We start from the raw sequence: 20,846 nt of genomic DNA, 5'->3' as shown, positions 1-20,846 counted from the left end.
AAACGCTCGACCGTAATAGTCACGTGGCGAACAACGCTGAGCGCTGAAATTGACTTTCCAAACACGTGACTGACGCGTCACGATTGGGTTTGTAGCATGTATGTCGTTTCCTTTTCTACATGGAATTCTTCTTCCGTTTGTGTTCTCCTGAGACAGACAAGGTTGATATTCTAACCAGGATATTCTTGTACTCAACTAACAATGGGTAATAAATTATGCTAGCTAGGGTGCAGTATATGTAGTAGGTGGAACAAAAGCTCGCGTTCATGATATGCGTTAAGTGCCATAGTGTGAACAAACCAGTGTAATGAAATTACATTACGAAACGATATTTCCAGGCTCGTGTTCTCCAAGTGTTAACCCCCTGTCCCAGCTGTTTAAGTCGCATCCGGCACTGGAAAACGACGTGCAAATATGTTACACGCGTTATGCCTTCTCTCGTGCAGCTCGTTGGGATGCTTCCCAAGCCTTGACTTCTTGTCGCCTGACGATCCATTGAAATATTGGAAGGGTGATACAAGAGATTAGAATCCATGAGAATTGGACACCGAAATTTAGTCCGACTGTGTGATAAGGCGCTCGTTAGGGACGTTCAACATTGACAGTGTGAAGATACATACTCTGGTTCTTGGTGTCAAAAATAATCGTCCGAACTGTGCTTGAAACATTATAGAATGGCATCGCAAAACCATAGCGGAAGACAGCTGGTAGCACTTCTATCGGATAAAAGGCTACAGATACATTCGCTGTATCATCCAGCGCAAGTCAGTGAATAGCGTCATGATGAGAGAGAAAAAACAGACATATGATCCACAGGATAAGAAATACCGGGATGAATTTGATGGTAAGGAGGGTGATCATAGATTCGAGAGCGAGGCCCCTGAATTACTGGTGAGCATGCGGACCACTTCATCACTGTTGACAACTCACAAGGCGGACATGGCGCTCCACGACATCATCCAATAGATGACAAAACCTGCGTGCCCAAATCTTCGAAAGATCCAAAGTCAGATCACGATTCTAGTGCCTTAAGAAAATATGACACGCACTTCCTGCCAAATGGCACCCCGAACGCCAAACTTAAGAGAGAATACATTAGCTATGAATACCACACGTTAATGAATCCTCGGAAATGAACAAAAAACCATACCGATATGAAGAAATAGAGTGTGACTGGCCATAACAGACGGACAAGGATGAGAGATCGCAACTTCAAACGCCTATCGAAGCCAGGTTGAACGCGGGCCACCAAAAGTTGGTTCTAATCATCACGACATCTTAGACATTACCCGGAACCATAGTTAAGATCTTACCGTCAACACGAACTAAAAATGAGAGAGTTAGACATATTCCCATCAACAAGGTCGTGAACATACCGCCAAAATCAGGAGGTAGATCAATCCAACATAGTCTACCGCGGAGGCCCTGTGAAACGAATCAACTTGGGGGTGCTGAGCATCACAAACCAAATTACATACACAGGGACATTAAACGGCCTTATATCATAAATGATGAAAGCCAGTGGTTGAATTACAAGTTGAGGTGCGGTTTGAAGCAGTGTCGAGATATCTGACCTCAACGCTAACCGTTGGGAGAGGGAGAGTGAAAATGTATGCGAAATGGTTGTCAGTATTGAGGTGGTCTTTTAGAACATTTCATCTATCAACAACTTTCTTGGAATGCCTAGAATTGGCGACTTACTTGTGGGGTGATGGTGCCTCGACTGTAAGCATGATGCAATCAGATGTGGAACGAACGCAATGAAGTGCACGACTAACTATATGTTCTCATTACGACCACTGGTCACGTATGCGGATATAGCTTGGGACGCGTTATACAATGCATTGGCTGCATTTATCGACGCATTCAAGTTAGTTGAAGCTTGGGGATTGACTAGAGTAGTTTAGTTTGCATTCAGTGAAGAAATAACGCGCTGAACCTAGAAATACGCACTAGTAACGGCTGCCCAGCATTTATGATCAAGTAGAGCCTGGGCCACATCCTCCGGTCCACCAGGAAATTGCGCTGCATCCAATATCAGCCAGGACATTTGTTGTGGACCCGTTATGTTCTTGAATGCCTGTGTTACTGCTTGTCCTATTTCGCCTCCATCGAAGTCCTGCAGATATGAACGTCAGGAAGCGCAAGATCGTATTTGAAAGAAGTGCTTACCACCACGAATCCGGAGAGATTGTGTATATTATTGGACGACCGACCAAGGGCAGCCCAATAGATAGGTAGAACGCCCCAGATCATAACAAAAAGAACGAGTACACCTAGGATGCTGATCTTTAACCAGCCATTTCTTGCGGCAGTTGTTTCTGGATCTTTGTCAAAGATGCCATGCGAGAATGGTTTGTCGGGCACGATAGGGGTTGTGGCCAACGCTGCCGTACGACCATGCGTGGAAGTGCTACCCTCAGATTTTTCGATTGTGCGCTCAGCTTCGTAGGAATCAGCCATGCTGTTGTAGGGAATCGTGGATCATTTCACAGAGCGGACTCAAGCTTTTATTTAAATTGACCGTGATGTCGGCAAGGCCTGACATGGACATCGGACAGTCCCTCGGAGGACATTTGTCATATGGCGTGAGTCAGTCAGCTGAGTAATCAAAATCTTGGCACGAACGTCGCATCAACATGCATCGGACTGCCTGCTCACAGAAATCAATATTGTCCAATGAATATGCAATGCAATGTATGATGTACATCGGCCCCTACACTAGTAATTCGTCACCCACAACTGAAACCACTATATTCGCGGAAAGCGGTTATGAGCGACGTCTTCGCCTCGATTTCTTTGGTTCCGTCTCATCAAGCTCCACGGGTCGCTGACACACCGGACACCGGCCGGATACGTCAGTTAACCAAGGGTCGATGCATGTTTTCTGTCAGCATCAAAAGTCAATGACATATGAAGTAAATATAAGCCCGAGCGTGCGCACATGAAAGACGTGACCACACGCAAGTAGTCGAAGAGGTTGCGGGCCGACTCCCGCATCTTCAAGGTGAGGGAGCCCGCCTCTTTCTTCTTCAGTGATACGTTCCACCGGTATTTCAACTTCCTCTTCACGCTGGCGAGACGGGTTCACTTCGGCGGGCGCAACTGCAGCTTGTTCTTCTTCTCTCTTCTCCGTCGTGCTTGTCTCTGCAGCAGTGGACAGTCGCTTTGGTTCTTCAAAGTCCATCAAGCAGATGGCGCAGGCAGCTCGATTGCCTTCCAATCGGACAAAGGGATACTCGCATTGCTCCCAGGTATCTTCCCAAGTTTCCGCATCTTTGGCGTCTGACTTCGCGCCCGGTTTGCCGTCACGGGTTTCAACGCCTTGATCGGACTTATTGGCTGGCCTACGGCGGAAGAATGCAAATCGCCTCCTTGGCGTCCGCGAGGCTGGTGGTTTGGGTGGATAGCTATGAACAGGCTTCGGCAAGGAAATCGGTTGTGCCTTTCCATCGTCTTCTGGTGGAGGAGGAATGTAGATGACTAGAGGGATACGTTCGACAATGGCTTTGGGCAGCTTTTCGATTTCGGGTTTAATATAGTGAGGGTTCTGAAGTGGGTGACGACCCAAGCATAGGAGGATAATACTGTAGAAAAGCTGCAGAGGGATGCCTATCAGTATGTGGACAGGACGAGGAAAGACCGGACTTACCATAATGAAAGGCAAAACCATGAAAACAAGAAAACCGAAAACCAAGACCTCGAGAACCAGGAAATACATCGTGCATAAAATTCCAAAAGTAAGCCACCAGACGAGGGGCGAAGAAAGTCGGCATGAGTCAACGGATGTGTACTCCAAAATGTGCGCGGTTAGAAACCATGTCAGGGTGAGCATGGATGAAAGGAGTGACAAGCTGCCACAAAGGTTATTTACATGTTCATGGGGTTGCAGAACAAAACAATGCATACCGCGCGTAAAGATAAGAATATGGCGGTGTTGGCTCATCTTGACTTGGAGCACCGCCTGAAGTCGTGTTCCTCGCCCGTCTATGAGGATCTCTCTGTCGACGACGACTTGGGTCGCTACGACGAGGGTTCCCCTCATTATCCGTTCGGGGGCGATCACCAGACTCAGCATCACCTGGTCTCGATGTATTCTCCCTGTTTCCGTTTTATCAGGCACCGTATAGATAGGGCCCATGCTACTCACGCCTTTCGAATTCTAACGAAATTCCAATACGCCAGGGTGGACGATAAGCAAACTTTCACTATCCAAATGCAATCCCAAGCAACGAGAGGCCGCCCACAAGCATCGATCTGCTGGACCCCAGCATTTGTCGGGCTGGTCGTTACAGAGGCTACACCCAGGACGGCGATAATAGCCGCAACCTGAAAGCCATAATTCAGTGTAGCCCTTGATTCGAAAGAAAGTCAACAGACTTGAAAGAAACCATATGCCAACGTCCACACAACTGATACGAGAGCTTTACGTGTTCTTGATGCATCAGGACCAATCCCAAAGAATGCTTTGAATCTGGCAGTTAAGGAGAGGCGTGGTCGAGAAGTGGAAGTGGAGGATCTTCTGCTTTGTTGCTGCCCTGTAGAGGTTCTGTTGGGCGAAAACCAGGGGCTGCGTGGAGTACTACAACACAGATGAACATCGATCAAAGGAGCTTTCATGCCAAGTCGCATACTACTTACTCTTCAGTATTTCCTTCAGCAATTGGCGACGAACTAGCGTGGAAATTCCTCCCGTCCTGTTCAGAGCGATGATGTGACGTTGACAGGCGGGCCCTGGGCGGTTGGTGGATATCGCCAGCAGACTGAGTTCTTCTCAGAGACTGAGCATCGATGGCAAGCGCCTCTGACATGATGAACGTTGAAGTGCAAGAGAAACAGGGTAATGCCTCGATGTTGACGCCTGCCGCGTGTCACTGGCTAGATGAGCAATGGAGCCTGAATGCGACTCGTGTTGATTTATCAGACCACCAACACTCCGTCTCAGAGTCAGCTCTGGCCAATAACAAGTTAATGTAAACTCTAGTCAGGCCGGAAATTGAGAGTATTGAGGGAATCAAGTAAGTTAAGAGTCGTGGAGGAGAGAACGGGGAAGTTGCCCTAAGCCGTAGTAAGCGTTCCCAGCCGATGTACTACAGCAGTAGTCAGGCAGTGCTACATCGGTGCAACCCCAACTTGGCACCCCCATAAAAGCCAGGTTTATTCCTCCAATAATTCTGAAATTCATTGCTTTATGTTCTGTGCTACTGCGACTGCAAGATGACCATCAGGCTGGTGACATTCGATGCCTTGCATACGCTCCTAACGCCTAGGTTACCAATTTACATCCAGTATTCACAGACATTTGCTCCATATCTTGGCGTCCTCGAGCCAGGGCTGCTCAGACAGTCTTTTAAAGTTGGTATGTAGGTCATCGACCTCCTATAATACAAGCCCTTGACCGCAGGTCCCTCAGCGCTGACACAGGTACAAAAGGACAAACCCGCGTATCAGGGGGAGTCTGGCGCTGAAGGATGGTGGTCCGAAGTTATCAAGCGAACAGCCATCGGAGCTGGTGCCAACCCACAAGGTTTCCCTGACCCAGGTCAATATCCTTGTGGAAGTCTAATACCCACCTTCTGCTAGCTGTAGACTCTTCATTGCCGCAAATCGTTCCCAGTCTTATGGAACGATTCAGTTCTCGAGAAGGCTACAAACTCTTCCATGATTCCCTCCCAGTACGTATGTGCATACTCGGGGCCATTCTTCGATGGCTCGTGCTTATGGCTATGACCCGGCATACTACGTAGTGAGGCGGCTGCATCAAATGAATATTCGTACCGCGCTGATCAGCAACACTGACACACGCATGCGTATGTCTTCTGGAAGCTTCATTTCCGCGTTAGCTAAGTCGTCACGCAGGATCTGTATTGAAGGATCTTGAAATTGCTCCGTACCTCGATCCAATTCTCCTGAGCGAGGAGGTGGGAATAGAGAAGCCAGATGTCGGAGTGTTTCGTCTAGCATTCGGCACGCAGTTAGATCCGATAAAGCTGCAGGGTGTTCACGTGGGAGATGAACTTGAGAGGTACGACTTAACATTCACAAAGTCACGTCGATTTGAATTTCTTTTAGTGATTATCACGGTGCTCGAGCTGCTGGAATGCATGCCCTGCTGTTGCGCAGGGCAGGGCCAGAAGGCGATGGTGAACGCAAGGAGGAGGGTGAAGATCTTCAAGGTGTACAGGTAGTGAATGACCTGTGGGGGGTTGTAAAGTGGGTAGAACAACAAACCACAGGAAGTTGTTGAGAGCATGTCCGTCGTTGGCTGGGTTAGAGTCTTTTTCAATAAACACGAAGTCGACTCTACAAGATGTTCTAGACCGGAAAGCGAGTAAGATATCAGAAACGCGTCACGAGGACCAATAAGAGCCGGTTTTGCTCGATGATGTTGGTAAACGGCGGTCCACCGTCTGCTCAGGTGAAGTGACCACATCTTCCGCCTTCTCGCCCAACTTCAACATTGTCCATCTTATGACGCGATGATCTCGACGCATCATTCCAGCCAATGTGCGTAGCGTACGAGGTGAAGTGTCAAAATGCATCGTCCAATAACTAATAAAACGACAAGGTCACCATGAGCCCAGGACAAAGCACGCGAGACTTACTCTCCAACGGTGTAATACTGCTTATGGCGCCGCATTCGTTCGGGAAGCGTCTGTGTTCCATTGTACTGGATATTTCGCACCACACCGCCTTCATTCATTACATGCGTGGCGGACATAGTCACCAGGTCTTTTATGTGTTTCTGTTTCGTGTCATGAGGCGCAAATTCCACTAAATGCAGAATGTGACTCACGTATTCCCTAAAATGACTGGCAATGCAGAACATTTGGTAGAGTGGCATGTTGAGATAGGTCCAGAATTAGGATAATAGTAAAGGGTACGGTCTCAGGAAGCGCGGTCGTGCTGTTCACCGTTCTTGCCAAGTCAAACGCGGAGACTTTGACAGAACAGCCGTGGTAAAATATTTCACACGACCTTTTCAGAGTCGGTCCGGGGGCCCTGCTGAAGAAATGAATACTGTAGAGATACGACACTAGCTTCGTCACGTGCAGCACGTGACACGGTCACGCTTAGTGTCACAGCTTCGAACGACCCAGTGACCTGTGACCACATAAAAAATAGCTTCGCAAATCGTGATTGCTGCACCTTGTACTTGTCAAGGCTTCTTGTCTGATTCATATCTTATTGTAAAGCTGAGAAGCAACAGGTAGAATATACATAGACATTGTTGTTTTTTATATGTTTTTTTTAATGTTTTTTATATGTTTTTCTGTATGTTTTTACCACGTGTCACAAATTAGCTTCGGCCCCCAAAAAATTGGTGTGACAGTCACACCAAATAGGTTCGATTCGTTGATGGCTGTGACCTGTGACGAACCTAGTGTCGTATCTCTACAGTATTGCTACAAAGTGCACCTCCAGCAGCCCGCAGGGTTTGAGTGGAAAAGTCATCGATCACACGGGAAAACGAGTGCGTTTCCTTCTTTTCTCTCGAGGAGGGGAGATGCGGAATATCATTTGATCAAGCTCTCCGAACGATCGCAACATAGATGACGAGACATGGCATCATGTGCACTGTGCAGGTACCCGTCACAACATCCAGAAGTTCTATTTCTCGTGGAACAATCTGATCATCTTCTCTGTCGAACCATCTGATCTATACACTAGTAGCAATACTAGTATAGCCCGTTCGCGAAGTCGACGAGGCTACTAGTATAGATAATTCATCGTACTCAATCAAATATTGATGGTGAACTTTCGGAGCTTCCATGTACGTGTCGGAACGCACAGCACTGAAAGGACCTGATCCGTCACGGAACCTTATCAAAAACCCATCCCATGATTGATGAAGTGCGAAGTGTCGCCGACTAATTGGCGACAAAGGAAAATCTGAACATGCGACCGGATGAAGTACGTCAGGGTCTGTCTCATATAAGTTAGGAGCACTGTCATCTGACGCGTAAGTTCTATGCTATGTGCAGTGTTTCTCGCTTACCTCGACACGCAAACGAGTGCATCGTGGCCATGCTATTCGTGGATACGACAAGTTTATCACGAAGCTCGCACGTATCGGAGGTGCTAACACGATTATATCGGTGTTCGCTACACCGTCCACATATCGTTAGAACAGCGTTGATTTGATTTGCGCCCGGGAGGTAGAAGATTAATGATAGGAAAATGCCGATCGAGAACACCGGAGCTGAGCAAGCAAGAGACGTCGTCCACGATGGGCCAGTGGATGCATCACGGTAGAGAACAATGTCCGAGGGAGAGACTGCAGTGCTGCGAAACCAAATTGCAGGAATTTTGGGTACCAAAGGCACAGGTGAAACGGTCAGAGCACCGCAAGATCCCGTCCGTAGACACATGGCGAAGATGAACAATGGTAAAATGAGGCATCGTTACTTACAGGTTACTCTCTGGGGAACGTCGAAAGTCCCCTAGGACCAAAGGAAGGTAGACAAGGTTACCCTCGGATTTTTAACATGAATGGGAAGAAAAAAGGGTTTGTAGGGTTGCTAAGGAGTCTGGTTTTGTGAAATGTTCTGAACTCAGAAAGAGCTCAGACAAGCTCAGAGTGAAATCAAGATCACGGTTCCTTGTAAACATTCATGATTAATTTCTACGTTTGGCAGGACAAATTTAAAGAAGCTATATGGACTGAAGATATGTACGTGGATGATATTGTGTTGCGTGAAAGTCCTGACTATGTACGCTTTGTACTTTTTTTCAGGACGAAGGGCAACCTTGAACGTGGAGGACAGGGTTTCAACGTCTCGGATCACACCGTAGACAGACGACACCGGGAAGGTGACCTTCAATGGAAATTGATTTAAATCTGGATCTCAGTGAACATCCGTATCTGACCGTGCTTGTACGTTGTTCTGAAGAAGCCTGTAGCCGTGTTTCCGAATTGATGATGAAAGTTCCTCAGCGCTTCTGTCGCAAACGACCTCCTGACCAAGGGATATTAAGCTTCGTGGGAGTCAAGTCATGGAGCCGGCCGCCCATTGAATAGAGAACGTTCCTTAGGGTGAAGTATGTCGGTGAAGTTGAAACGCGATATTCAAGTAGGTCACCGCAAAGCTGAACAAGTACTAGGATGCAACTTGAAACTCACGCTCGCGGATGGGGCGATGGAGAGGATCATTGCCTTACTGATGAAATATTGATATGGTTTTGAACAAGTTTTCAGGGAATAACGTTGTCTCCGGATATACCCTTGGTAGAGTGCCCTTCGTGGGCTTGGCCACCGGAGATCCTAATGAAAATTCACACGATTTGCAGTCATGGATGGACTTGACGAGCAACAAACCTTTTAGACTTCAGCTTCAAACATGAATCAAGTGAAGATGGACAGCCAACAGCCCCCTTCGCAGCGGATCTTGTGTCGCACTTTTTTTTTGATTGACAGAGAAGGGGCTCAAGTTCTGTCGCTGGAGGATCTTTGGAGTTTTTGGTGATTGTTCCATCTCATTTGCTGTGCCTTTACCGGTACCCTGCATCCTGAATTAATCCCTTTGGTTATTTTTTTTCTATCTTCTTCTTATACAGAGCTTGCAACGTTGCAACGCTTTCTTATTATTCTTTCCCCGTGGAGAGCACGGTCTTGCAGTTCCGCGATAGATCCCGGTCTGGCCAAGCGCTTACTGTTTTTTATCATCTCCCGCGTGAGCTTCACGGCGACTCCACGAGCCTTATCCTTCGACGTCTTACAATGATTCTCTGTACGTCAATCTGAACAACTCCTTATATCAATTTCACTTTCAGGCTACTCTTTCTCCGATTCTTCCTTTTCAATCAACTTCTCCTTTACATTTCTTATAAACGTCTATCTCCACACGAAAACAACCTTTCCAGTCCTTCTCACCACTTCCACCATGTCTCTCTTCGAGCGCACTACAAGAGAGTGCTCAACTAGACCCCCGCGACTCCAACCATCCCCTTCACTTCCAAATTTACGGTGAGCCTAAGTCGGGCAGAGCTATTTCAATATCACTCACCCCCCCTTCCTAGTCCAAGTCCGCGAGAGATGGTTACATCTCGCCACGTGCCTCCCCCGCAATCGAATTTGCGTAATTCAGCTTCTCCAATACCCCCGCAGCCCTCCACCAGCAAGGATCCAAGTCGTTCAAAGACTTATTCAAGGAAGTCAACCGCAACAAGTCATTACCTCACCCCACCCCTCACCCCTTCGTCCTCTCTTCAAAGTGACAGCACAGATCACGAATCAACAGATCTCAACATTCCCATTGCTGATCTCACCCTCGCTGATGCTCCTCCAGAAACTAATCAGCACAGCAGGTTTCTGATCGTAAGCATTTATCAATCAGATTTATTTACAGACTCAAGTTTCATATAGATCGGAAATGCACCCAGTGATTTATCTGAGGATGTCATTACGCAATACTTTAAGACTCTTTCATCTCCTGCCGTCACTACACCCAGGGCGTGGGCCATGTCATCTCCCAACCGCCGTTTTCCGTCCATTCAAAAAATCTTCCATAGGAGTCCGGAAAATCGCGATTTTATAGTCGCGTTTTATGACGTACGCGATGCTGAACGTGCCAAGCACATTATCGAGTCAAGGGCACGTAAACGGATTCAAGATGATGGTACAAAAGCCATCCCGCCTACTGGCGTCGCTTGGCAAGAGGCGTTAACGTGCTGTCTTGCTGAAACTGGTCATTGCGCCGAGGTAAGGCAATCTCATCATTGACATCTACAGCTTACTAACACAACGCTTGTGGTAAGCTTCTGGATACGTTGTCCCCCGTGTTTATGACACAGACAGAGGGCGCATTCTGCATATCTGTTAACGACACTTCGCCCACTCGAGATGCTTCTCGCATTCGAACCCGGAGGCATTTCGCTATCCCGGTCAGAATCCGGAGTCTATTGGAAAAATATGGGGACGTCAAGGTCTTCAACCGCATTAACGAAGACATAGAGAGCTCCACTCAGGCAAGTCTCTCATCTTTTGCCATTTTTGTCTGTGTTCCGTTATCCGCTTCTCGCAATTAGCCTATAGTGTCCACCTTCGACCTTCTGCCGCACTCCCCTTTGACCACTCAGCTTCCGACGTTTCGTAATTGATAATTTATTAACCTTTTAAACAACCTAGATTTTTCTTGTGGAATATTTTGATGTCCGGGATGCGGACGCAGCTTGGGAAGAGCTAGATGGTCACGTCGTGGATAGCATAAAACTTCATCTTTTCAGCAAGTCATCCTTACGCGATCATTCCTCAGAAGTCCAGAAGGACCCCTTGTCATTTGGTAGAGAATGCGAAATCGGGGGCGAACACGCCGCGGAGCCGAAAACACCCACGGCGAATACCTATTTATCGCAGTCACAAGCCACATCCAATTCAGCTGCAATTCCGTTCCCTGTCTTGAATGACGTCGGTGCAGGTGGGTATTATCCAGAGCGTGAACCGCCTGTTTTCGATTCCCGTGACAGCACTACTGGGAGTCAGGCGTTGAAGGGTAGAAGGAGATCCACAGCAGGTCCCCACGACAATCAGCCCATCTATCATTCTCATAGCCGCGGTGAATCCACTGACATCAACATCATCGACAACTCCGTCGCTCAGGGACAGTACGGCAGGCGTAGCTCCAATCACTTGTTATTCGACTCTACTCGCGGCCATTCTCATCAAAAGCTATTTGATGCAGATCATCATCGAAAGCATAGCATGTATGATCACGAGCACGAAGCCGGCGATAATTCCGGCTTAACTGTGGCAGCGACGGGCACGGCGCCACATCTGGCAACGTACTATTCGACGGAGTATTATCATGGTGCTCCATTCGAGGTCAACCCGATACAGCCACCTTGGGTATCACCGCCCCCAGTTCCAAACTCTATTCCTATGGCGATGCAATATCCCGCCCCACCCCAATCTCCCATGTCGTCCCCTCCCGTATATTGGGATGCCATGAGTGGTAGTTGGGTGACCTTCCAGTCGCCCAACATTCTAGAACCATGGACCATGTACACGTCCCCGCCTTATTATCCGCAACCATCGCATCCGGTAGCGGAGTATTCTTTTCCTTATGCTTCGTCTTCCGCTCCGCCTCAGCCAGGAACTGTTGTCACGCGCCCACCATCATTGACACATGCCTCGTCTCGCGCTCCGCCCGAGGGCAACCAATTGGACATCAAAAAAATCGAGCTCGGTGTCGATACGCGGACCACGGTAATGGTCAAAAATATTCCGAATAAAATGACAGACAAGGAGCTTATCACGTACATCAACAAAGTCTGTCATCGGAGAATTGATTTTCTGTACCTGAGGATGGATTTCCAGAACGGTACGACGATTGCGGTTTTAACAATTTCAGCGGGTACTGATACAGTGGGGTGCAGGATGCAACGTTGGCTACGCCTTCGTCAATTTCATATCGGTCCAAGATTTGTTACGTTTCGCGAAGGCGCGTCTAAATGAGAAATGGTAAGATATGTACCATGCGGTGAATGACATGTGCTGACCTTATCATCCAGGAACATCTACTCAAGTGAGAAAGTGCTTCAGATGAGCTATGCGAATTATCAGTGCGTCTCGCTCCACATCCATTAACGCTACTAAGTCGAGCCTTATTTGATAGGGGAAAGGAAGCCCTCGTGGAGAAATTCAAGAATTCCTGCATCATGGATGAACGTGAGGAGTGGCGTCCAAAGATATTCTACTCCGACCCCGGGCCGAGCCAGGGACTTCCAGAGGAGTTCCCAAAGCCCACGCATATCCGGAGGAAAGAGCGCAGCTCGTACAACCGTGGAACGTTGTACCCCCCTGGTGTCAGCACCGGTGCAGGTCACTACAGGTATCTCAATGCTGGCAACGTTGGCAATGCTAGCTCACGACACCAACAACCCCGTGTTTCCGGCGAGGACAGACGACGTCGACGTGGCGCTGAGAGTGTTCCTTTCCCCTCCCTTGTCGGAGGCGAGGCTGAGGATACCACACGCGCCGGCTGAGACCGCGTCAGGGTATTAATCTCCCTTCAAAGGCCTTGCGCCCCCGTTGGAGGTGGCTGGTAACCTTTGGTGGGAGAGCAGACCACGATGGAAATCGCCGGAGTCGTGTCGTACGTTATCTTTCACTCCATCCTGATGGGCCATCCATCGCCCGATCTCATCCACGCATTACGTGTTGTACCAATATCCCCCGAGTTATTTTATGCTTTAACACTATTTGTTGTTTCCCCTGCGTGTCATTTATTGCATCATTCAATCCCCCCTCTCTCGCGTATCGTCGATATCCTTTTTCGCTACAAGTATTTATGCCAGCTGTTGCTGTTGCTGTCGTTGCATTGTATCTCGCATTGCTTTCACTCATATAGCTGTTGATTCAGAGTCTCCAACGTCGTGTATCAAGATTGCCATGTATTTGCAGGCCACGGGAAATTGCAGTGAATTTCGATCTGACCGTGATGGTACGACTCGGAAAGTTATGTACGGTGTCAACGTCACGTTGGGCATGAATAAGTACTCCGTTAATTAGGCCGCGCGGCGGACGCTCCTAGTCAAAAAATAGGGACTAGTATTTTTTTGATCATCATCACGGTGCGGCCTGCGGCCGCCGCTAGCACCTCAAAGCAGCCTCTAGAATTGATGTTAGTACCGCATGACCTGATTATTGGTGGACCTCCATAAAGTTCGTTTGAGGATGCAGCAAAGAAGTACTAGCAGCTAGTACCTTTACAACGTTCCTTGGGTAATATTACTGGATGTTATGAGCACATTTTTGCAGCTCTGGCCCGAGAAGTAAGTGTTCAACGTTCAACGACCTCAATGTGGTCTAGTAGTAAGTAACAACTTCAACAGCCAATAAGAAGTTACTGTCCTCAAAAGGCAATCATGTAGGAGCTCGTTGCTGCTTCCGCTCAGTGCTGTACTTGGTTCGCCCTTGACAGTATATCCCTGGCAAGCAATGGATTCAGCACTCCTTAAAGTCGACGAAGAGAGGGCACGCCATGCTAAGCGTGTAAAGCTCAGAGAGCTGAACGCCGCCAACGTCCACGGTGAGTCATGCCCACTCGCTGTTCATGCCCGGAGGCATCTAATTACGATTCTACAAACAACAGTGGAGTTGTCCAGGCTAGACTCTTCCTTGAAGCGTCACACTGGTTTGATCAAGCGCATGCGCCAGTCTCTCGGCACTGATCACCGCGACCAAATCCTCAAGGACATAGACTCGTTGTCGCTGGAAAAGTACATTGACGAGATAGCAGGGGCTACCCTAGAAGGAATTGCGAGATGCAAGACAGAGAAGGATGTTTGGAGTGCTGTTGAGGTGAGAAGGAACTCCCATGAGCGCCGCATATATTGACCACTTGACAATCCTAGGTTATTTCAGCTCTCCATAGACGCTTCCCCGCAGCGTTTACTCCTCCCCTCACTTCATCCTTGTCCACCGCACTTGCAGCCCCTTCTCGTGCATCCCTCAACGCTTTGCCTCCTGAACAGCGCGAGAAGGAGGACTCTGCCCGAGTTTCCCGACAGCGTCCCCTTCTCCGTGTCTGTTCTGAGCTCGCGTTAGTCGGAATCACAGATGGACAGAAACGAAGTGGCGGTGAATGGATAATGAAAATACTGAGGGAATTGGTAGGCTTTTTGTGAATCACTTCTTAGGGTGTAACTGACGTCTGTCAAAGTTGTCTAATGATCCAAGCTTGTCATCTCTACCCTTACTTTCCACATTTCTGAAGTCATACTCGAGACCATATTTGGGCCTGACTCCCCCGCAGACTAGGCAGATATCTGCTGAAGCAGAACCTGGAACTTTGTCTGAAGCAACTACGAACGCCACACAGGGAGAATTTCCGACGCTCTTGAATGAGGGCGAGGAACTTGTTGAACAAGAAATTCGCGATCGCTTCAAGCGCATGTGCGAAGGTTATTTTGAAAGCGTTTCCAAGAAACTCATCATAGAGCACAAGGTATATATAGAGGGGTTTTCTCCAAAATAATAATAATAATTAATCACTCCATTTTTGCAGCGCCTGCAAGATCAAGATCGTAGGAATCATGAAGCATATATCCGGTCTGGGGAGATTTTTGAGGATAGGCAACAAGCGTATGAGAAGATGACAAAAGGCTACGAGAAACTACTTGCGAGCTGCCAAACGTCGGTTTGAAACCAATCTTCTAGTGGTTCCAACCATTGATGTATCTGTTTTCAGCCTCTCGGAACTGCTGTACCTGCCTATGCCTTCATTGCCCACGGTGTCTCAGAAATCAGATTCTATCCAAATTGGAGCAAATGCTATCTCGGGTGATGAAGAAGATCCTCTTGCGATTTCTGGAGGTAAATGGGAGGACGAGGAAGAGCGTCGCTTCTTTGAGGATATTCAGGACCTCAAGGACTTCGTGCCAAAGTCAGTTTTGGGCATTGAGAGCGAAGAGAAAGAAGATCAAGAGGCCACAGAAGAGAGAGAAAAGGCGGAGAAGGAGAAAGCAGATGCTGAAGCGAAGAAACTAGAAGAGGAATTGGAGGGCCTGAAACTGGATGGTGATCAAACAAATGGAAGACGAGATAGTACTGCTGAAGTCGAGACGAACGAGGGAGAGCCCGACGGGTGCGTCTGTCTATCAATTAGTTCTAGATTGCAGGGTGACTTATGCTGCTTAGTACAATCACACCGACACCGACATCTCCGGCCAAGGCTTCAAGTCCTCCGTTGTCTCCCCAACTCGCTCCTCAGGGACCATCGCAGCTGCTTACTGCTTTGCTTGCTCGCCTCCCCGACGCAACAAATCGTGCTATGATTGACCAAGCTGCAATCGATTTCGCGTTTTTGAACTCCAAGGCGGCTAGGAAGAGGCTGATCAAGGTCAGCAATCAGGCATGTTCCCGGTCCGGGTTGACTGACAGCTCCGTAGTTCCTGGGTGCTGTACCAAAGAATCGTACCGACTTGCTTCCTCATTATGCAAGGTTTGTGGCAACTTTGAACAGATACATGCCGGACGTCGGCACCGAGCTTGTGGCACTGGTGAGCTTTATCTCAGCTCGATAAGGTCCCCGGTCACATTCATTTTTCAAGCTGGATGAAGAATTCCGCTATTTACAACGAAAGAAGAATGTGGTGAAAGAGCTTGCAGAGGTTCGCTTGAAGGTAAACTAATGATCCGCTCACTCAAACCCCCCAATGCTTATCAATATGGAAAGAACATCTTATATTTGTCGAACTTGACAAAGTTTAGCGTCGTACCTTCTCATCTCATTCTCCACATGTTCAAAGTATGCTTGGACGATTTTTCCGGAACGAACGTCGAAAATATCTCTATGCTCCTTGAAGGATGCGGTCGGTTTTTACTGCGCAGTGACGAGACTAGGGAAAGATTTGGCACTATGGTCAGTCCACAACGTATGCGCAGGCTGATAATGGCTAAATGTCCCTATTGCAGCTTGAGCTCATGAGGCGTAAGCAGAGCATGCAGCACTTCGATCAAAGACAGATCCTTCTACTTGAAAACGCATATTATCAGGTCAGTTCATCGTACTTGACGGAACAGCATCTTTACTTATAGGAATAATGCAGTGTAACCCTCCGGAACGAACTCCGAGACAACAGAAGGAGCGCACTCCTTTGGAACTTTTCATCCGCCATCTTATATACGACGTTCTAGCTAAGAAGACCATTGATAAGGTTCTTAAGCTCCTTCGCAAGCTTGATTGGGACGATCCAATTGTTCAGCGTGTTCTGCATAAAGTTTTCACAAAGCCTTGGAAAATCAAATATGGCAACGTCAATTTGCTGGCCATGCTGACATACGACCTCCAACGTTATCACCCAGCTTTCGCGATATCGGTCGTGGACCAGGTTCTCGAAGACATCCGAAGAGGCTTGGAACAGAATGTCTATAGCACGAACCAACGCCGCATGGCGGCCATAAAATATCTGGGGGAACTCTATATTTATCGGCTGTTGGGGTCGGCCCTGGTGTTCGATACCTTGTGGTCGCTGGTCACGTTCGGACATCGTCAGTACAAGACACAATTTCGCATGCTTCGACTAACTCCTTATCCACAGCTGAGGGACATCCATTGCCCCGTCAGCCTTGCCCACTGGATATGCCTAACGATTTTTTCCGCGTTCGTCTCGTTTGCGTACTGCTCGACACTGTCGGCATGTGCTTCGACCGAGGGACTCAGAAACGGAAAATCGATAATTTTCTCGTTTTCTTCCAGGTAAAAGTTGTTTGACGTCTTATCCGCGACGATGCTTACACCGTGGTTCCGCAGTACTATGTCTTATGCAAGGAAGATCTACCCATGGATGTTGACTTTATGCTCTCCGATTCAATGGAGGCGAGTGTGTCTACTTTGATAACACACCTGATCTCAATTCGCTTGCAGGCTATCCGGCCCAAGATGACGCTATATAAGACAATAGAGGAAGCCGCCGTAGCTGTCGATGAGATGTTCAATGCTGCCTTGCAGAACGCTGGCTGTACGTTTGTTTACCACTTTTTTTTGTGGGCACTTAACTCACAGTCTGAAATAAGTGTCAACTGGTGATGATAGTGGCGAAGACAGCGATGAAGAAGGTGAACGGCCTCAACAAGAAGAGGACGACGATGGTGATACAACTGGTCAAGAATCTTCGGTAAGCGATAGCTTGGCTGAGCCCTATTCGTACAATAACTAAGGTTTGGCCATGCCTTCTAGAATGAAGATCGAGCGCCGTCTCCTGAAGCTGTTATCGTCCTATCTACACAGGAACATCTCGGACCATCTGAGGAAGCTGAAGCTGAGTTTGAGAAAGAACTCGCCAAGATCATTACAGATTCCTCTGCTGAGTCCAGAAAGGTCGACAAGAAGACAGCTTGGTGGGATTCTGCCGTCCTCGCTCCTAATTTGCGCAAGAAGCGGGCTGATGAGGGTGATGTCGATGCTGGCGGTGACAACAATCCGGACGGCGACGCCGTAATGCAGTTCACTGTCATTACTAAACGCGGCACTAAGCAGCAGGTGCGTATCGTCTTAACCCTCACTATTCTGTCCTCATCGACGACAATAGGGTCGTCATCTTCTTGTACCAGCTGAATCGGCGCTTGCCGTGCACACGCGATCTGCACAACTTCAAGATAAAGTAGAGCAACAACATCTCAAACGTTTAGTTCTGGACTACGAACAGAGAGAGGAAGCGGAGGAAATGAAAGGTTCGATTCACAGACACAGATAACCGCCCAAAAATTAACACATAGTCTAGCCCTCGAAGTGCGCAACAGGACTAGTGCAATCAAGATCCGCTATGTCGGATAGCACTGATTCTATCGTTTATCACATCAAGCCTCATCCACAGCCTAGATCGATGCATCTCCGGCGGCGCTCTTACGCAGCAACGATTCGCGAACGAGTTTCATACTGCCTCAGTGGCATTCAGCCCTGTCATTCTCGCATGCACTGTGAAGCTGACCTGACGGTTCCCCTGGCCTCTCGCTTACCCCGTGGCTACCACCCGTAAGCCTCGTCACATTGGCTGAAACCACATAGTAGCCGCATTTCTTGCTACACACCTTTTGTTTTTCTGTTTAGTTCCTGTAATCTACCATTTGACCAGTATTATGGAATTGATTTTCATAATGTAGCCAAGTGTCAGACGGTTCAGTCTACATATGTACTTAACATGCTTAGCTATAGAATGCTTTTTGGTGCGAACACATCGGAGAGGCTTACGAATGCGTGTGGAAGGCATGCGATGATATGGAGAGCATGGTTCTCCGGGGGGGATATCTTCTTAACTTCCCGCCATCAAAGTAAGTGTAGCTGCTAGCGCTCAACGCCACGACTTGTTGAAAGTACCGCATTTTGGTTTCCCCCATATTTTTTTAAATTTGGTCCACGACAATTTTTCATGTCAGCACGCAGTCCATGGATGTTGACGCGCGCGTTGCAGACGTGATTCCATAGTCTCCCCTAGGCAGACCTTAGACTTGAATGAATATATATTTGACGTTCGTTCTCTACTAAGGTCTGCTTCTAACTGAGCCCTAGATACCGTAGTAAGTACCCTGTGCAGGCGAGACTCAGGGCTCGTCAACGTCTTTGTTTGCCCTCCTTTTTCGTCATATACACGCAGCTAAACACTTTCACTTTCCCTCTGAACCATGGCAGCATCTCTGCTTCAATAAGAGGACAACCATCTAACCGCAAGGACTCGATTTCGGCCCTGCACTCAGGCTGACTCCCATCTACAGTGGCGGGCTGATCAGTGTGCAGGCGGGTCTTGACAAGGGAATAAGCATTTCTGGTGAGCAAGTCACCACAGTTAGTGAGGTCGACATGCTTCAGGAAGGTGCACATGTCTTGATGGTGATCGTTTGGATGTGTGCCGGAAATGAAGTCAAGTACATCATTAACGACTCCGTGTATCCCTGATATCTGGAGGGTTTCCAATAAAGGCGCCCCAGCGATGATGATTTTCAGCGAACTGGCGGTAGTGGTGCAGCTCCCAATCCGGAGCTCCCTCAAAGCCCGAAGAGGATCGGGGTGCGCGAATTCCAGCAGCACGTCAGACGAATGTCCGATGCTGAACAAGTGCAGGACTTGCAAATTGGGTGCGATGACGACGCGAGTGATCATAGAGATCGATGCGATGTTGAAGAATTTCAAGCATCGGAGGTTGGAAAGTTCCACACGGTCATCGCCTCCTGACTGCATCGGGATTGGGACTATATCACAGAGCATGAGATTCTCCAATGACGGATTGGCGGTCAAAGCCGGGACTATCTCTATGCATCCTGCCTCGATGCTCATGGTTTTGAGCCGATGCACCCGACTCCACAGCCCGCCCATCGAAGGGGTAAAATTGGCAACTTTGAGGGTATCTAGGTGAGAATCTTCGAAGTCTGGCAAGAATCTCTCGAAATTCGGACACCCTGTGACATCCAGATGTTCGAGGTGCGAAATGGCTTTTGTCTTGGACAATTTGTGGAGCATATCGTATAGTCGGGAGAACAAGCTTCCAGATGCTGCTAGAGAACGGAGGCCATGCCAATGCAATGGCGTGAGCTCCAAGAGAATGGATGGCCAGTCCATCTCAGATATATTATGGTGGAAAGAGAGATCTGATATCTGTGTTCGAGCTCGCTGCACCCAAAATCGTGCTTTTCTGGTGGGATATTTCTTCGAAACCACCAGCGTCTGCCAAAGTGAAGGGGTCTCAATAGCTATGCCGCGCCAATGTTTGCAGACATGTGACAAGTTGAGGATCTGCACATGGTCGGCAGCAACCACGAGGCCAAAAATCTCCGCAAAAATTTCCACAGGTAACTTGCCAATGTGGTATGCTGTCTTTGCAATGCGCGCTCGCCTTCTGTCGTCAGCAGCCTTTAAGGCATCGGTTGCTTGTGACTTCAGCGCGTGTAGTCCCTGACGACGTTGGGCATCGTCTGGTTTGATACGCTCGAGAGCGAGGTCGGCCATTTTGAGGGCCGCCTCGTTCTTGGTAAGCGCATGAAACAGACGTGCTGAGCGAGCATAGCCTTGCCAACGATCTGGAGCAGTATCCACGACTTTCTTCGCGTCAAGGAGAGCAGCTTTATTGTTCCCAAGCTTCTCGTGCACAGCGGCACGAGAATCATAAACGGTGAAGGAGTCACAACCGAGTGAAATGGCCTTCACTCTGGATTAGTACATCAACTGGACAGAGGATGTGTTTGATGGACATACTTCATCGAAGAATGCAAGGGCTTCGGAGTATTGATTTCTCTTGAAGTTAGAGATACCCTGCTGAAAGCTCGCTTTCCAAGACATGTCTAAGTGACGACGACAGGTGGTTATACGTAGTAGGGGTGAAGCCTGGTGAAGCTAAGAGCGCGTCGACGCGTT

At 48.3% G+C, this 20,846-nt stretch overlaps 9 protein-coding genes across 9 annotated transcripts; 4 read left to right on the top strand and 5 right to left on the bottom strand.

Moving 5' to 3' along the window:
- Positions 1–162: 162 nt before the first annotated feature.
- On the bottom strand, positions 163–2,481 carry DEU56DRAFT_780199 (uncharacterized protein). The gene is made up of 13 exons (XM_041351942.1): positions 2,173–2,481; positions 1,954–2,119; positions 1,779–1,893; positions 1,702–1,723; positions 1,479–1,642; positions 1,377–1,425; positions 1,314–1,325; positions 1,151–1,261; positions 1,050–1,099; positions 931–990; positions 804–880; positions 621–746; positions 163–563 (listed from the first exon to the last, which is right to left on the bottom strand). The coding sequence occupies exons 1-13, from the start codon at positions 2,461–2,463 to the stop codon at positions 427–429; spliced, it is 1,380 nt and encodes a 459-aa protein (XP_041212693.1). The 5' UTR covers positions 2,464–2,481; the 3' UTR covers positions 163–426.
- Positions 2,482–5,123, bottom strand: DEU56DRAFT_780188 (uncharacterized protein). The gene is made up of 8 exons (XM_041351941.1): positions 4,642–5,123; positions 4,381–4,582; positions 4,151–4,329; positions 3,910–4,101; positions 3,653–3,854; positions 2,945–3,598; positions 2,709–2,887; positions 2,482–2,653 (listed from the first exon to the last, which is right to left on the bottom strand). The coding sequence occupies exons 1-7, from the start codon at positions 4,809–4,811 to the stop codon at positions 2,771–2,773; spliced, it is 1,716 nt and encodes a 571-aa protein (XP_041212692.1). The 5' UTR covers positions 4,812–5,123; the 3' UTR covers positions 2,482–2,653; positions 2,709–2,770.
- Positions 5,124–6,261, top strand: DEU56DRAFT_780180 (HAD-like domain-containing protein). The gene is made up of 6 exons (XM_041351940.1): positions 5,124–5,359; positions 5,414–5,527; positions 5,584–5,679; positions 5,748–5,810; positions 5,860–6,025; positions 6,073–6,261. Exons 1-6 carry the CDS (start codon positions 5,218–5,220, stop codon positions 6,245–6,247), a joined length of 756 nt encoding a protein of 251 aa, XP_041212691.1. The 5' UTR covers positions 5,124–5,217; the 3' UTR covers positions 6,248–6,261.
- On the bottom strand, positions 6,262–6,998 carry DEU56DRAFT_970790 (uncharacterized protein). Its single transcript, XM_041359443.1, has 3 exons — positions 6,797–6,998; positions 6,606–6,745; positions 6,262–6,552 (listed from the first exon to the last, which is right to left on the bottom strand). Exons 1-3 carry the CDS (start codon positions 6,842–6,844, stop codon positions 6,351–6,353), a joined length of 390 nt encoding a protein of 129 aa, XP_041212690.1. The 5' UTR covers positions 6,845–6,998; the 3' UTR covers positions 6,262–6,350.
- Positions 6,999–7,386: 388 nt separating this feature from the next.
- DEU56DRAFT_780175 (uncharacterized protein) lies at positions 7,387–8,553 on the bottom strand. The gene is made up of 2 exons (XM_041351939.1): positions 8,000–8,553; positions 7,387–7,949 (listed from the first exon to the last, which is right to left on the bottom strand). Exons 1-2 carry the CDS (start codon positions 8,370–8,372, stop codon positions 7,828–7,830), a joined length of 495 nt encoding a protein of 164 aa, XP_041212689.1. The 5' UTR covers positions 8,373–8,553; the 3' UTR covers positions 7,387–7,827.
- Positions 8,554–9,776: 1,223 nt separating this feature from the next.
- Positions 9,777–11,552, top strand: DEU56DRAFT_30941 (uncharacterized protein). Its single transcript, XM_041345578.1, has 5 exons — positions 9,777–9,967; positions 10,021–10,318; positions 10,367–10,702; positions 10,759–10,968; positions 11,256–11,552. Exons 1-5 carry the CDS (start codon positions 9,885–9,887, stop codon positions 11,400–11,402), a joined length of 1,074 nt encoding a protein of 357 aa, XP_041212688.1. The 5' UTR covers positions 9,777–9,884; the 3' UTR covers positions 11,403–11,552.
- Positions 11,553–11,998: 446 nt separating this feature from the next.
- DEU56DRAFT_729060 (RNA recognition motif 2-domain-containing protein) lies at positions 11,999–12,984 on the top strand (the record flags this gene model as incomplete). Its single annotated transcript, XM_041348075.1, has 4 exons — positions 11,999–12,320; positions 12,376–12,460; positions 12,511–12,561; positions 12,615–12,984. The coding sequence occupies 4 exons, from the start codon at positions 11,999–12,001 to the stop codon at positions 12,982–12,984; spliced, it is 828 nt and encodes a 275-aa protein (XP_041212687.1).
- Positions 12,985–13,830: 846 nt separating this feature from the next.
- DEU56DRAFT_30812 (ARM repeat-containing protein) lies at positions 13,831–18,532 on the top strand. The gene is made up of 19 exons (XM_041345576.1): positions 13,831–14,030; positions 14,094–14,302; positions 14,356–14,613; positions 14,664–14,948; positions 15,009–15,136; positions 15,192–15,587; positions 15,641–15,842; positions 15,892–16,002; positions 16,054–16,125; positions 16,179–16,364; positions 16,418–16,498; positions 16,552–16,993; positions 17,044–17,201; positions 17,256–17,321; positions 17,370–17,463; positions 17,519–17,619; positions 17,682–17,984; positions 18,034–18,175; positions 18,226–18,532. The coding sequence occupies exons 1-19, from the start codon at positions 13,940–13,942 to the stop codon at positions 18,276–18,278; spliced, it is 3,378 nt and encodes a 1,125-aa protein (XP_041212686.1). The 5' UTR covers positions 13,831–13,939; the 3' UTR covers positions 18,279–18,532.
- Positions 18,533–18,932: 400 nt separating this feature from the next.
- Positions 18,933–20,821, bottom strand: DEU56DRAFT_780159 (uncharacterized protein). The gene is made up of 2 exons (XM_041351938.1): positions 20,688–20,821; positions 18,933–20,633 (listed from the first exon to the last, which is right to left on the bottom strand). Exons 1-2 carry the CDS (start codon positions 20,769–20,771, stop codon positions 19,053–19,055), a joined length of 1,665 nt encoding a protein of 554 aa, XP_041212685.1. The 5' UTR covers positions 20,772–20,821; the 3' UTR covers positions 18,933–19,052.
- Positions 20,822–20,846: the final 25 nt, after the last annotated feature.

This window comes from Suillus clintonianus, assembly GCF_016758775.1.
Source record: "Suillus clintonianus strain FC179 chromosome Unknown DEU56scaffold_10, whole genome shotgun sequence".
In the NCBI taxonomy this organism is placed as follows: Eukaryota; Fungi; Basidiomycota; class Agaricomycetes; order Boletales; family Suillaceae; genus Suillus; species Suillus clintonianus.
This window is presented reverse-complemented; position numbering and strand designations above follow the sequence as displayed.